At 40.8% G+C, this 15,284-nt stretch overlaps 1 protein-coding gene across 1 annotated transcript; it reads right to left on the bottom strand.

The window, feature by feature from the left end:
- Positions 1-2,714: 2,714 nt before the first annotated feature.
- On the bottom strand, positions 2,715-7,446 carry LOC133612744 (uncharacterized). Its single transcript, XM_061970414.2, has 2 exons — positions 7,034-7,446; positions 2,715-3,683 (listed from the first exon to the last, which is right to left on the bottom strand). The coding sequence occupies exons 1-2, from the start codon at positions 7,215-7,217 to the stop codon at positions 2,806-2,808; spliced, it is 1,062 nt and encodes a 353-aa protein (XP_061826398.2). The 5' UTR covers positions 7,218-7,446; the 3' UTR covers positions 2,715-2,805.
- Positions 7,447-15,284: the final 7,838 nt, after the last annotated feature.

Genomic DNA, 15,284 nt, shown 5'->3' with positions numbered 1-15,284 from the left:
GGCATGTTAAAAAAAAATAATGCACTTTGTGACTTCAATAATAAATATGGCAGTGCCATGTTGGCATTTTTTTCCATAACTTGAGTTGATTTATTTTGGAAAACCTTGTTACATTGTTTAATGCATCCAGCGGAGCATCACAACAAAATTAGGCATAATAATGTGTTAATTCCACCACTGTATATATCGGTATCGGTTGATATCGGTATCGGTAATTAAGAGTTGGACAATATGGGAATATCGGTAAAAAAAAGCCATTATTGGACATATATAATTATAATAATGTTTTGATTATTCTACTTTGCAGTCGTTTGTTTTTTGCGGTCTAATCCACTTTATTTATAAAGCAATTTTTTTTTTAAACAGAATTTTGACAAAGTGCTGCACAGAAGTTGAGACATACATACTAGCACAGTCAGTAATATGAAACATTTAACTCTAAAAGAATAAATACATCAGAGAAAATTAAATGTACTAAAATCACACATGCTGGTTTAAAAGCCAAAGAGTAAAAATATGTTTTAAGACGTGATTTAAAAGTCATTAAAGAGCAGAAAATGCACCATCGCCTCTGGATTTTAAACGGCTTTTTGGGACGACAAGAAGAAAGTGATCAGCTGACCTCAGAGACCTTGTGGGCGTGTACGTTTTTTAAAAGGTCTGACGTATTATGGCGCTAATCCGTTAAGAGATTTAAAAACAAACAGTATTTTAAAATGAAGTGGGAGCCAGTGAAGGGATGATAAAATGTGTTCATGTTTTTTAGTGCCACTTAAAATATTTTGGACTAGCTGCAAAGGAGCGATTGAGGCCTGCTTCATTCCAACATAGAGGAAGTTGCAGTAGGTGAGGAAATAAAAGCGTGGATTACCCTCTTAAAGTCGTTAAAAGATAAAACTGTATAAATCATATATATATATATATATATATATATATATACATACAGGTAAAAGCCAGTAAATTAGAATATTTTGAAAAACTTGATTTATTTCAGTAATTGCATTCAAAAGGTGTAACTTGTACATTATATTTATTCATTGCACACAGACTGATGCATTCAAATGTTTATTTCATTTAATTTTGATGATTTGAAGTGGCAACAAATGAAAATCCAAAATTCCGTGTGTCACAAAATTAGAATATTGTGTAAGGCTAATACAAAAAAGGGATTTTTAGAAATGTTGGCCAACTGAAAAGTATGAAAATGAAAAATATGAGCATGTACAATACTCAATACTTGGTTGGAGCTCCTTTTGCCTCAATTACTGCGTTAATGCGGCGTGGCATGGAGTCGATGAGTTTCTGGCACTGCTCAGGTGTTATGAGAGCCTAGGTTGCTCTGATAGTGGCCTTCAACTCTTCTGCGTTTTTGGGTCTGGCATTCTGCATCTTCCTTTTCACAATACCCCACAGATTTTCTATGGGGCTAAGGTCAGGGGAGTTGGCGGGCCAATTTAGAACAGAAATACCATGGTCCGTAAACCAGGCACGGGTAGATTTTGCGCTGTGTGCAGGCGCCAAGTCCTGTTGGAACTTGAAATCTCCATCTCCATAGAGCAGGTCAGCAGCAGGAAGCATGAAGTGCTCTAAAACTTGCTGGTAGACGGCTGCGTTGACCCTGGATCTCAGGAAACAGAGTGGACCGACACCAGCAGATGACATGGCACCCCAAACCATCACCCAACCATGCAAATTTTGCATTTCCTTTGGAAATCGAGGTCCCAGAGTCTGGAGGAAGACAGGAGAGGCACAGGATCCACGTTGCCTGAAGTCTAGTGTAAAGTTTCCACCATCAGTGATGGTTTGGGGTGCCATGTCATCTGCTGGTGTCGGTCCACTCTGTTTCCTGAGATCCAGGGTCAACGCAGCCGTCTACCAGCAAGTTTTAGAGCACTTCATGCTTCCTGCTGCTGACCTGCTCTATGGAGATGGAGATTTCAAGTTCCAACAGGACTTGGCGCCTGCACACAGCGCAAAATCTACCCGTGCCTGGTTTACGGACCATGGTATTTCTGTTCTAAATTGGCCCGCCAACTCCCCTGACCTTAGCCCCATAGAAAATCTGTGGGGTATTGTGAAAAGGAAGATGCAGAATGCCAGACCCAAAAACGCAGAAGAGTTGAAGGCCACTATCAGAGCAACCTGGGCTCTCATAACACCTGAGCAGTGCCAGAAACTCATCGACTCCATGCCACGCCGCATTAACGCAGTAATTGAGGCAAAAGGAGCTCCAACCAAGTATTGAGTATTGTACATGCTCATATTTTTCATTTTCATACTTTTCAGTTGGCCAACATTTCTAAAAATCCCTTTTTTGTATTAGCCTTAAGTAATATTCTAATTTTGTGACACACGGAATTTTGGATTTTCATTTGTTGCCACTTCAAATCATCAAAATTAAATGAAATAAACATTTGAATGCATCAGTCTGTGTGCAATGAATAAATATAATGTACAAGTTACACCTTTTGAATGCAATTACTGAAATAAATCAAGTTTTTCAAAATATTCTAATTTACTGGCTTTTACCTGTGTGTGTGTGTGTGTGTGTGTGTGTGTGTGTGTGTGTGTGTGTGTGTGTGTGTGTGTGTGTGTGTGTGTGTGTGTGTGTGTATATATATATATATACACACACACATATATGTATGTATGTGTGTGTGTGTGTGTATATATATATATATATATACACACACACATATATGTATGTATGTGTGTGTGTATATATATATATATATATGGTCATATCATCATTGTAGACCAGGGTGTCCAAAGAATGATGACGACTAATGAGCAATGTTCTTCATCTCAAACTGACGTCTGGTCTCCCCCAGCGTGTGTTTCCATGTGCAACTTCAGACAGCTCTCCCCCGACACTGTCTGAGCACAAACCGAGCAGCAGAGGGTCTGCTCTGCAGCGTGCGTCCTCCTGTGTTCCGCCAAACTGCGCTTCCCGGTGAAGCTGGCGCCGCACAGCGAGCAGGAGTAAGTGTTTCCTTGCACGTGAAGGCGGGAGTGTTCCACCAGAGTGCAGCGGTGCCGGAACCGCTTCCCGCAAACGGCGCAGACGTGAGGCTTCTCCCCCGTGTGTCTCCTCATGTGCAGCACCAAACTACTCTTCTTGGAGAACTTCCAGCAGCACAGCGTGCAGGCGAAGGGTTTCACTCCCGTGTGACTACGGCCGTGCATCACCAAGTCAGACCTCTCGGTGAACCTTTTATCGCAGAATGAGCAACTGAAAGGTTTCTCTCCCGTGTGCCTTTTGAGGTGTCTTTTCAAGCTGGGCCTGGAAGCTAAAGTCTTGCCACATTCGGCACATTGAAAGCCTTTGTTGTCTGCGTTGCTTCTCAGCGCCTCGTCTGAAGAGTCCGACGTGGCGTTATCAGCCTGTAAAAGTGGACCCAAGTCCAAGTGGATGTACGGCTCAGGTCCTCCTTCCTGAGTTTCCGCTTTCACTTGTTGAGTTTGGAACTGCGCCTCTCGGTCCTCCTCACACGGACCACATTGTAAGAGCTCGTCGTCATCACCTCCGCAAGGTAAGGAGAATTCTGCAAAATCTTTGTCCTGACTCGACCAGAGGTTCTGTTCTTCCACTTTGATGTGGACGGACTGTGATGCCTCATGATCCTCAATATTGCAGCTCCACACTTGCTGCTCTTCTTTGTTACTCGCCAGCTGCTGACTCTCTGCAGGACACAATGAACATCATCTCAAACAATATTGTTTTATAATGGAGCGCACATCACAAATAACTATTGTCTTTAACCCTTGTGTAATGTTCATATTGTTGTTACTCAGCCAGCGTTTGTGGGTCTGATGGACTCCTTGCATTTTGTGGCTTTTAATGCCTCGCAATCAAACACTTTTATGTTAAAATACTGAACAGATGTTGATCTTACCTTTACAGATATTTATTGGGATAAGGCAGTGGTTCTTAACCTGGGTTCGATGGAACCCTAGGGGTTTGGGTGAGTCGCGCTCAGGGGTTCAGCGTCAAAACACACCCGACTCATCGTGTAAATAAAAACTTCTCCCTATCAGCGTTTTACGGATACGGCAACAGCTGACTGATTTGCAGGTGTGTAATTTGTTGTGAGTTCATGCACTGTGTTGGTTTTGTTGTTTGAACAAGGTGATGTTCATGCACGGTTCATTTTGTGCACCAGTAAAAAAACATGGTAACACTTTAGTATGGGAAACATATTCACCATTAATTAGTTGCTTATTAATGTGCAAATTAGTAACATATTGGCTCTTAACTAGTCATTATTAAGTACTTATTAATGCCTTATTCGGCATGGCCTAATTATAACCCTAACCCTGACCCTAACCAAATAACTGTAAATTGAGTCTTTGTTACATAGAATATGTTCCCCTAGTGTCCAAATAACTGTAAATTAAGTCTTTGTTACTTAGAATATGTTCCCCATACTAAAGTGTTACCAAAAGCATATAACTTTGTCTTGAAATAGAAAAAAAACATTTTATTTTTCACTAAAGAAGGGTTTGGTGAATGCGCATATGAAACTGGTGGGGTTCGGTACCTCCAACAAGGTTAAGAATCACTGCTCTAACCCTAACCCTAACCAAATAACTCTAAATTAAGTCTTTGTTACTTAGAATATGTTCTCCTAGTGTCCAAATAACTCTAAATGAAGTATTTGTTACTAAGATTATGTTCCCCTAGTGTCCAAATAACTGTAAATTAAGTCTTTGTTACTTAGAATATGTTCCCCATACTAAAGTGTTACCAAAAACATATAACTTTGTCTTGAATTTGAAAAAAAAACCATTATTTTTGACTAAAGAAGGGTTTGGTGAATGCGCATATGAAACTGGTGGGGTTCGGTACCTCCAACAAGGTTAAGAATCACTGGGATAAGGTCAACAGCTGTTCAGTATTTTAACATAAAAGTGTTTGATTGTGAGGCATTAAAAGCCACAAAATGCAACGGGGTCCATCAGACCCACAAACGCTGGCTGAGTAACAACAATATGAACGTTGCACGGAAAATTTCTCTGCCAGTTTCTGCATCCCACAGGGATTCTTCTTTTGTGTTTCTGCACCTGTGGTTCCCACACAAGGTGGCAACATTGTTTGCTCTCATTTTCTCGCACATTTGGCCCTCTGATGTTCTGTCTACCTACACTCTGTCCTCCTCCTGTCTAGGCCTGCTGTGTGTGTGTGTTCTGGCAATGCTTACTTAATGGGGACATCGCTCTGTTTACACAGTCACCTTTAGGGGACCTCTGACGGTATGGGGACCAAAAAACAGGTCCCCTAAAGGGAAACCTTTTTAAAAAATAGTCAGATCCATTCTGAAGATGCCTAAGTGATTTTTAAGCTTTGGCCCATAAAACATGTAGGGTTAGGGTTCACCCTAACCCTAACATGTACAAATGTGTGTGAATTATGCAAAATTATTCAAATTTGGTCCCCATGAACCATATGAACTCTTTTTTTCCCCAGGGTCCCCAGTAAGAATGATCAGCACATTACTTCATCAATCCAGAGATTTAAAGACGTGTATGAGCTAACTGGCCAGTGGACTTTTTACACCAGGGGTGCTCATTACGTCGATCGCGGAGGGTGTGTCAGTCGATCACCAGCCAGGCATTAAAAAAATAGTCATAAAAATGAGCGATCATAAATCTTCACTATGACGTCACTTTCGTCACTTGATTGACATTCACGGCACCCGAGGGTCTTCTAAGATGACGCTGGCTACTGCCAGCTCATTAAAATTACCGACTGGAAGGCGAGAAACACTTTATTTCAACAGACTCTGGCGCCGTACCTGTCGTCAAAACTCCAAAGACCGACTGCACAGTTGCGCTACCAAAACAAGAGTCTCAGAAAGCTGGCGTGCACAAACTAGCAAGCTACGGAGTTTGCCGACAATGTATTTCTTGTAAAGTGTATACAAAGGAGTACGGAAGCTGGACAAATAAGATGCCAAAAACAAACCACTTTCATGTGGTATTGGACAGAAAGGAGGACTTTTTTCTCCTCCATTCGAAAATGCGGACGTTTTTAGCACCACTGTCTGATTCCAATCACTGCAAGTCATCACAATCAGGTAATACACCAACTTATATTCTTGTCTTCATGAAAGAAAGGAATCTATATGTGTTAAACATGCCTGTATTATCTTTAAACACCTTTAACTTATTAACAATATTAACTATGTGTTAAACATGCTTGCATTATCTTTAAACACCTTAACTTGTTAACAATATTAACTATATGTGTTAAACATGCTTGCATTATCTTTAAAAACCTTTAACTTATTAACAATATTAACTATATGTGTTAAACATGCTTGTATTATCTTTAAACACCTTTAACTTATTAACAATATTAACTATATGTGTTAAACATGCTTGCATTATCTTTAAACACCTTAACTTGTTAACAATATTAACTATATGTGTTAAACATGCTTGCATTATCATTAAACACCTTTAACTTATTAACAAAAACATATATTTCATAAATAAGTAAATATAAATGATATATATGAATGAGGTAGATTCCCACGACTTGATCAATTGAAAAGTAGCTCGCCTGCAGAAAAAGTGTGAGCACCCCTGTTTTACACCATTTTGTTTATGCCTCCACAACCTGTAGAAAGGCTGGTCCCCACAAGTCATGATCAAAAACTTGGTCCCCATTCCAAATGATAACCAGTATGTGTGTGTGTGTGTGTGTGTGTGTGTGTGTGTGTGTGTGTGTGTGTGTGTGTGTGTGTGTGTGTGTTACACAGAACATCAATGTCCACACTTCTATTAGCCCCAGTGGACCAAGGCATCTTATATGTAATAGGGGGTGTGTGGTCATTAAATTGTATTCTGATGTATGTTCTTCACAGAAAATGAGCCAAAGTCAGCAAGTCTCAGTTTGAAAAATTAATTGTATACTTTTTCTTTTAATAAAAAAATGAAAACGGGTCCCACAGACCCGAACACCACAAACTAGTAATAAAAAGAGCATGTTGTCAAATAGTCTGCAATATTATTAGTGAAGTGTACAAACCTGCACTGACGGTGCAGTTAGAGAGAGTGTCCACTAGTCGGCGGTGTCGCTCGTTCTCCTCTCTCGACCGGCCAAGTTCCTCCTGGTACTCCGCTATCGTTCTTTCAACGAGCCCTAATATCTCTTCGGCGGCCTCGCTTAGTCGCTGATTGACCAACGTCCTCAGTTGTCGGACTTTACACATTTTGTTCACCCTTTTTGACCAAATGTGCGATCTTACACCGACGGCTAACTTCCGTTGTGTTTGCGGCTCGGGAGCGAGGCTAATTTGAGAAGCTGTCAAAAGTCAGCCCGTTCAACTTTAGCAAGTCAGTGTTTTCCTTTCAAGTGAAAGACAACAAACATTCGAAGTAAAGTAAAGATAAACGCAATAAAAAGTGATTTTATACAACACTGTCTCTTTGTTTAGCAGTGTTCTCCACTTCCGCTTTCTTCTTCTTCTTCTTCTTCGTGAGCTTATTCACGCCAGCTAAACACAAGTTGTTACTTTAGCGCCACTCGCAGGAGACTTGTGTGTACTGCAGGCAGCCGCCTTCTTTGGAGTTACATTTTGCATGAACGGAACCAATAGAAACAAAATAATGACGTGTGCCAAACACTGCCCCCAAAAGGATAAACATTTAGTAGAATTTGTATTGTATTTAGATGTCAGAGTCACTAGAGGAGCAATACTGAACTAAATACTAAAAACTATTGATTAGGACAGGGGTCGGCAACCCAAAATGTTGAAAGAGCCATATTGGACCAAAAATACAAAAACAAATCTGTCTGGAGCCGCAAAAGATGAAAAGCCTTCTATAAGTCTTATAATGAAGGCAACACATGACGTAATTGTCCATCCATCTTCTTCCGCTTATCCGAGGTCGGGTCGCGGGGGCAGCAGCTTAAGCAGGGAAGCCCAGACTTCCCTCTCCCCAGCCACTTCGTCCAGCTCTTCCCAGGGGATCCCGAGGCGTTCCCAAGCCAGCCGGGAGACATAGTCTTCCCAACGTGTCCTGGGTCTTCCCCGTGGCCTCCTACCGGTCGGACGTGCCCTAAACACCTCCCGAGGGAGGCGATCGGGTGGCATCCTGACCAGATGCCCGAACCACCTCATCTGGCTCCTCTCGATGTGGAGAAGCAGCGGCTTTACTTTGAGCTCCCCCCGGATGACAGAGCTTCTCACCCTATCTCTAAGGGAGAGACCCGCCACCCGGCGGAGGAAACTCATTTGGGCCGCTTGTACCCGTGATCTTGTCCTTTCGGTCATAACCCAAAGCTCATGACCATAGGTGAGGATGGGAACGTAGATCGACCGGTAAATTGAGAGCTTTGCCTTCCGGCTCAGCTCCTTCTTCACCACAACGGATCGATACAGCGTCCGCATTACTGAAGACGCCGCACCGATCCGCCTGTCGATCTCACGATCCACTCTTCCCTCACTCGTGAACAAGACCCTGAGGTACTTGAACTCCTCCACTTGGGGCAGGGTCTCCTCCCCAACCCGGAGATGGCACTCCACCCTTTTCCGGGCGAGAACCATGGACTGGGACTTGGAGGTGCTGATTCTCATCCCAGTCGCTTCACACTCGGCTGCGAACCGATCCAGCGAGAGCTGAAGATCCTGGCCAGATGAAGCCATCAGGACCACATCATCTGCAAAAAGCAGAGACCTAATCCTGCAGCCACCAAACCAGATCCCCTCAACGCCTTGACTGCGCCTAGAAATTCTGTCCATAAAAGTTATGAACAGAATGGGTGACAAAGGGCAGCCTTGGCGGAGTCCAACCCTCACTGGAAACTGGTCCGACTTACTGCCGGCAATGCGGACCAAGCTCTGACACTGATCATACAGGGAGCGGACTGCCACAATCAGACAGTCCGATACCCCGTACTCTCTGAGCACTCCCCACAGGACTTCCCGAGGGACACGGTCGAATGCCTTCTTCAAGTCCACAAAGCACATGTAGACTGGTTGGGCAAACTCCCATGCACCCTCAAGGACCCTGCCGAGAGTATAGAGCTGGTCCACAGTTCCACGACCAGGACGAAAACCACACTGTTCCTCCTGAATCCGAGGTTCGACTATCCGGCGTAGCCTCCTCTCCAGTACACCCGAATAGACCTTACCGGGAAGGCTGAGGAGTGTGATCCCACGATAGTTAGAACACACCCTCCGGTTCCCCTTTTTAAAGAGAGGAACCACCACGTAAGTGTCTATATTAGTTATAATAGCCTACTATCAAAATGACTATGTGTCGCAGGCTGAAGCAAATCTTTGTTGACAGAAATGTTGAAATGTAATATTTATTCTACACATTTTTATATATGTATATATATATATATATATACATATATATATATATATATAGGTATATATATATGTATATATATATATATATATGTGTATATATATATATATATATGTATATATATATATATATACATATATATATGTATACATATATATACATATATATATATATATATATATGTATACATATATATATGTATATATATATGTATACGTATATATATATGTATACATATATATATGTATATATATATATATACATACATATATATATATATATATACATATATATATATATACATATATATATATACATATATATATATATATATATATACATATATATATATATATATATACATATATATATATATATACATATATATATATATATATATATACATATATATATATATATATATATACACACACGCACATATACATACATATAAATATATAAAAACACATATACATACACACACATTTATACATATATGTAGACACTGTTTTTGACAGTAAAAAAAAATGGTTATGCTAAAGCACTTTTATAGCCACACATTAAAGATGCTAAAAGCAATTCAATGTAGGTCAACATACGATAGGATATTGTAGCCAAACACCCACCTCCTACCTTTTTCTTCCAGGTGACAAAAAAATGAGTCTTTAGTATCTAATAACGGATGTCATTCATAGTGAAAAGAAACATGCTCTGGAGAACTAACTGGATACTCCATGTTTGCATGGAAAACGACTATTTGCTGCAGAGGAATCCAAGTGGGAGAGCATGATTGACAGCTGCCGTGCTATATTGGTCATGTGGACCATGTTCTGCCAAACACTCACAATGCCTGCGTGCTTTGAGCACCTGAACGTCTGTCAGAGGATGACGAGCTGCCACTTGGAGGGGCACATATAAGGCGTGTCAAGAACACGCAATAATGTGGCAGCGCTCGCTAGCAAATCAAAAATTGTTCCGTTGCGATACCCCCCCCCCCCCCGCTGGTCAGGTGGGGGCCTGGGCAGGGTATATAAATCTATCACTGATGGTCGTAAAGTGATTCCTCCGATTGACCTCCAAGGTAAGTCATTTCCAGATTTATTACACTGCAAAAAGTCAGTGTTCAAAAACAAGAAAAAAATATACAAAAATGAGGGGTATTTTATTTGAACTAAGCAAAATGATCTGCCAATAGAACAAGAACATTTGGCTTGTCAAGACTTTCCAAAACAAGTCAAATTAGCTAACCTCAATGAACCCAAAAATAGCTTAAAATACGTATATTCTCACTAATAACAAGTGCACTTTTCTTGGTAGAAAAAAAAAAGAGATCTTTTTGCTCAATATGTTGAAAAATATTCTTAAAAGAAGTAAATGCTAGTGCCATTATCTTGACATAATGATATGACATTTCTTGAAACCAGCAAACTTATACTAAAAACTAATCTATTGTTCTTAATGGAAAGGCAACTGTCATGTCTGTGTAGTCATGTTTTGTTTTAAGTCATGTTTTGTTTAGTTTCTGGCTTTTCACTCCCTTGTCTTGTTTGCATGATTACCCATTAGTTTCACCTGTTCCACGTTTGGACTCATTGTGCACTCTTGTTTGTCACCATAGCAACCATTAGTTTTCACCTGTCACGTCACGCACCTGTTTTCGTTAATCATGTCTGTGTTATTTAAGCTTTTCATTTTCTGTTGTTCGTCCTGACGACATCACCACATTTATGCTCTGTCCATTTTTTCATGTCGATCGTTCACGCTGCTCCTTTTTTGTCCATGCCAAGTAAGTTTTCTTTATTCAAGCCATAGTTTGCAAGTTTTGTTTAATTGTTCATAGTTTATTCTCCGCCACTGTGCGCGCTTTTTGTTTGATCCTTTTTTTTTGTATTTATAGTTACTAAATAAATCATGTACCTTCATTCCCGTCTCGCCCGTGCCAACTTTCCGTTGCATCCCGGAAAAGCAAACACCCAAGACCAAGCTCTGACAGCAACAAGGCCAGCGCTTGTTACTCTCGGGGTCTCCTAGCCGCTCAGGCAAATCATATTGTCTAAAAATGCATTTTTCCATGGATAACATGACATCATCACGCCAAGTGTTTGCTCTTTCAGTCAATTAGTGCGCATATATACAGCCCGGCCCCCGGCCAGTTTTTGTTTTTATTGTAATTTTGAAGAATTTATCTGAATGTGCATGAACTATTTCCGTTAGAAATGTTAAATGTTTAAATATTAACTGTCAGTTTACTGTACTGTGCCAACTGTACTACTATATGAGCAGTGTTGGGACTAACGCGTTACAAAGTAACTAGTAATCTAGCGGTAACTAGTAATCTAACGCGTTATTTTTTATATTCAGTAACTCAGTTTCCGTTACTACATGATGCGTTACTGCGGTATTTTGCGTTATTTTTTATGTAGTATCGGCTAGAAACTGAGAAGATCTGAGTGTTGCAGCGCTGCTGAAGAGGCGATAAAAAAGTCTGTGTGTACATGTGTGTGTGTGTGTGTGTGTGTGTGTGTGTGTGTGTGTGTGTGTGTGTGTGTGGGAGGGGTCGTGTCTGTCTACTATCAAGACGTCATGGCGAACCCCGAAGCCGAGTTTCTTAAAATGGAGATATTTTCAGTACGTTTCTTTTATCTACCACAAAGAAAAGAACATTTTAGTTGAATGTAAGTTTCAAATCTGCTGAAACAGCTACAAAAGCAACATGCTTCGACGAAGCTAGTAAAGAGACACACACTTCACCTCCTAAGCAACAGCGGCTGGATTTTAATGAGGCACTGCACACTGAAGGTACACACACTCTGTCAATTCCTTTATATACTCTTTCATTTTAGACTTTTAGAGTGTTTGATTATCACATCACTCTAAATGTTTAGACTATAAAGTTCACAAACCTAAAGAGGGATGCTAGTGGGCCAGGCTAATATTTCCTTTTCTCTAAACTAAGTGGGGAAATGTGTAGAGTGTTCTGGGCTTCAGACATGATTTTATTTCACAATTCCTTGAGAGAAAAAAAACGCCTGGTTAGGCTTTATGTATGTAGTGTGTGCCTTTCTTGGTTTACAGCTATGTTGTTATTATGCTGTTTGTTACTTATGTATGTTATGTTGCAGCTATTTAAAATAGTTTTGTCAATTTGTTCTGGTCTGAAACAAATTGGCCCTTTGAAACATATCTTTGTCTTTGTGTGTTGTATGTAGAGCACATTGCTTAGCAGAGTTCAGTGATGCAAATGCATGTCAAGTTGATCAACACATTGTATTATTCTCCAGTGCAATAACAGTACTGAAATGAAGGCTAAAAGGGCATTAAATGGGGCCTTAAAAAAATGAAAAAATATATATAAGTACCGTATTTTCCGCACTATAAGCCGCCCCGGGTTATTAGCCGCACCTTCAATGAATGGCATATTTCAAAACTTTGTCCACCTATAAGCCGCCCCGGACTATAAGCCGCGCCTACGCTGCGCTAAAGGGAATGTCAAAAAAACAGTCAGATAGGTCAGTCAAACTTTAATAATATATTAAAAACCAGCGTTCTAACAACTCTGTCCCAAAATGTACGCAAATGTGCAATCACAAACATAGTAAAATTCAAAATAGTGTAGAGCAATAGCAACATAATGTTGCTCGAACGTTAATGTCACAACACACAAAATAAACATAGCGCTCACTTTCTGAAGTTATTCTTCATTCGTAAATCCTTCGAATTCTTCGTCTTCGGTGTCCGAATTGAAAAGTTGGGCAAATATGGGATCCAAAATGGCCGGTTCCGTCTCGTCGAAGTCATCGGAGTCAGTGTCGCTGTTGTCCAGCAGTTCTGTGAATCCTGCCTTCCGGAAAGCTCGGACCACAGTTGTGACCGAAATATCCGCCCAGGCATTTACGATCCACTGGCAGATGTTGGCGTATGTCGTCCGGCGCTGTCTCCCTGTCTTAGTGAAGGTGTGTTCGCCTTCGGTCATCCATTGTTCCCACGCCGTTCGCAGTCGTGATTTGAATGCCTTGTTGACACCAATATCCAGCGGCTGGAGTTCTTTGGTTAATCCACCCGGAATGACGGCGAGTGTTGTATTTGTGTGCTTCACTTGTTTATTGACACCATCTGTGATGTGGGCGCGCATGGAGTCGTATATCAACATGGACGGAGCTGTGTGAAAAAAGCCACCCGGCCTCTTCGCGTAAACTTCCCTTAACCACTCGCTCATCTTTTCTTCATCCATCCATCCCTTCGAGTTAGCTTTTATGATGACGCCGGCTGGAAAGGTCTCTTTTGGCAAGGTCTTCCTTTTGAATATCACCATGGGTGGAAGTTTCTGGCCATTAGCATGGCAAGCTAGAACCACAGTGAAGGACGACTTCTCATTCCCTGTGGTGCGAATATTCACCGTACGTGCTCCCGTTGTATCCACAGTGCGGTTCACAGGAATATCAGTTGCTGTGAAATAGTAATCCATGTGAGGATGGAGAGATTGCGTCTTTTCATGAACCGGATCCTTGTCGCTTAGTAGGAGCCATTTTGTGGTCTTTACAGATGTAAACAGGAAATGAAACGTACGGTAATATCCGCGCGCTTTTTCTTCTTCTACGCGGGCGGGTGGTTGCTTACAGTAGAAGAAGAAGCGCTTCCTGTTCTATGGGGGCGGGTGCTTACCTTGGCGGTTGCTTGCGTAGAAGAAGAAGCGCTTCCTGTTCTACCGGGAAAAAAAGATGGCGGCTGTTTACCGAAGTTGCGAGATCGAAACTTTATGAAAATGAATCTTAATATTTATCCATATATAAAGCGCACCGGGTTAAAAGCCGCACTGTCAGCTTTTGAGTAAATTTGTGGTTTTTAGGTGCGGCTAATGGTGCGGAAAATACGGTAACTAAATAGTTACTTTTCACAGTAACGCATTACTTTTTGGTTTAAGTAACTGAGTTAGTAACTGAGTTACTTTTGAAATAAAGTAACTAGTAACTGTAACTAGTTACTGGTTTTCAGTAACTAACCCAACACTGTATATGAGTACCTATTTTCTATTGTTTCATTGAAAATAAAACAGCAAAGTCCATTTGGCTGACATCTGTTTTAATTATGAGACACAATTGTGTCAAAGTCATGATTTTTTTTTTTTCATGCTTGAAATAAGAAATGATGACTTTAAAACAAGTAGTTTTATACTTGTGAGTGTTGATGACACAGCTTTTGCAACACTTGATATTCTAGTTTCAAGCATGTTTTACTCAATATAGGTCATCAAATCTCAGCAACAAGCTGTAATATCTTACTGAGATCATTTAGGACCAAAACACTTAAAACAAGTAAAACACTCTAACATAAAATCTGCTTAGTGAGAAGAATGATCTTATCAGACAGAAAATAAGCAAATATCACCCTTATTTGAGATATTTCATCTTACCGTATTTTCCGCACTATAAGGCGCACCGGATTATTAGCCGCACCTTCTATGAATTACATATTTCATAATTTTGTCCACCAATAAGCCGCCCCGGACTAAAAGCCGCGCCTACGCTGCGCTAAAGTGAATGTCAAAAAAACGCTGCGCTAAAGTGAATGTCAAAAAAACAGTCAGATAGTTCAGTCAAACTTTAATAATATATTGAAAACCAGCGTTCTAACAACTCTGTCCCAAAATGTACGCAAATGTGCAATCACAAACATAGTAAAATTCAAAATGGTGTAGAGCAATAGTAACATAATGTTGCTCGAACGTTAATGTCACAACACACAAAATAAACATAGCGCTCACCTTCTGAAGTTATTCTTCATTCGTAAATCCTTCGAATTCTTCGTCTTCGGTGTCCGAATTGAAAAGTTGGGCGAATACGGGATCCAAAATGGCCGGTTCCGTCTCGTCGAAGTCACCGGAGTCAGTGTCACTGTTGTCCAGCAGTTCTGTGAATCCTGCCTTCCGGAAAGGTCGGACCACAGTTGTGACCGAAACTATC

Source organism: Nerophis lumbriciformis, linkage group LG10, assembly GCF_033978685.3.
Source record: "Nerophis lumbriciformis linkage group LG10, RoL_Nlum_v2.1, whole genome shotgun sequence".
NCBI classification, from domain to species: domain Eukaryota; kingdom Metazoa; phylum Chordata; class Actinopteri; order Syngnathiformes; family Syngnathidae; genus Nerophis; species Nerophis lumbriciformis.
This window is presented reverse-complemented; position numbering and strand designations above follow the sequence as displayed.

Bases quoted from the DNA above. Each gene is read 5' to 3' on its own strand.
- LOC133612744 (XM_061970414.2), bottom strand. From the start codon at position 7,217: ATGTGTAAAGTCCGACAACTGAGGACGTTGGTCAATCAGCGACTAAGC. The intron at 3,684-7,033 runs GTTTGTACACTT...TGTGTCCTGCAG, and splicing joins TAACTGCACCGTCAGTGCAG to AGAGTCAGCAGCTGGCGAGT.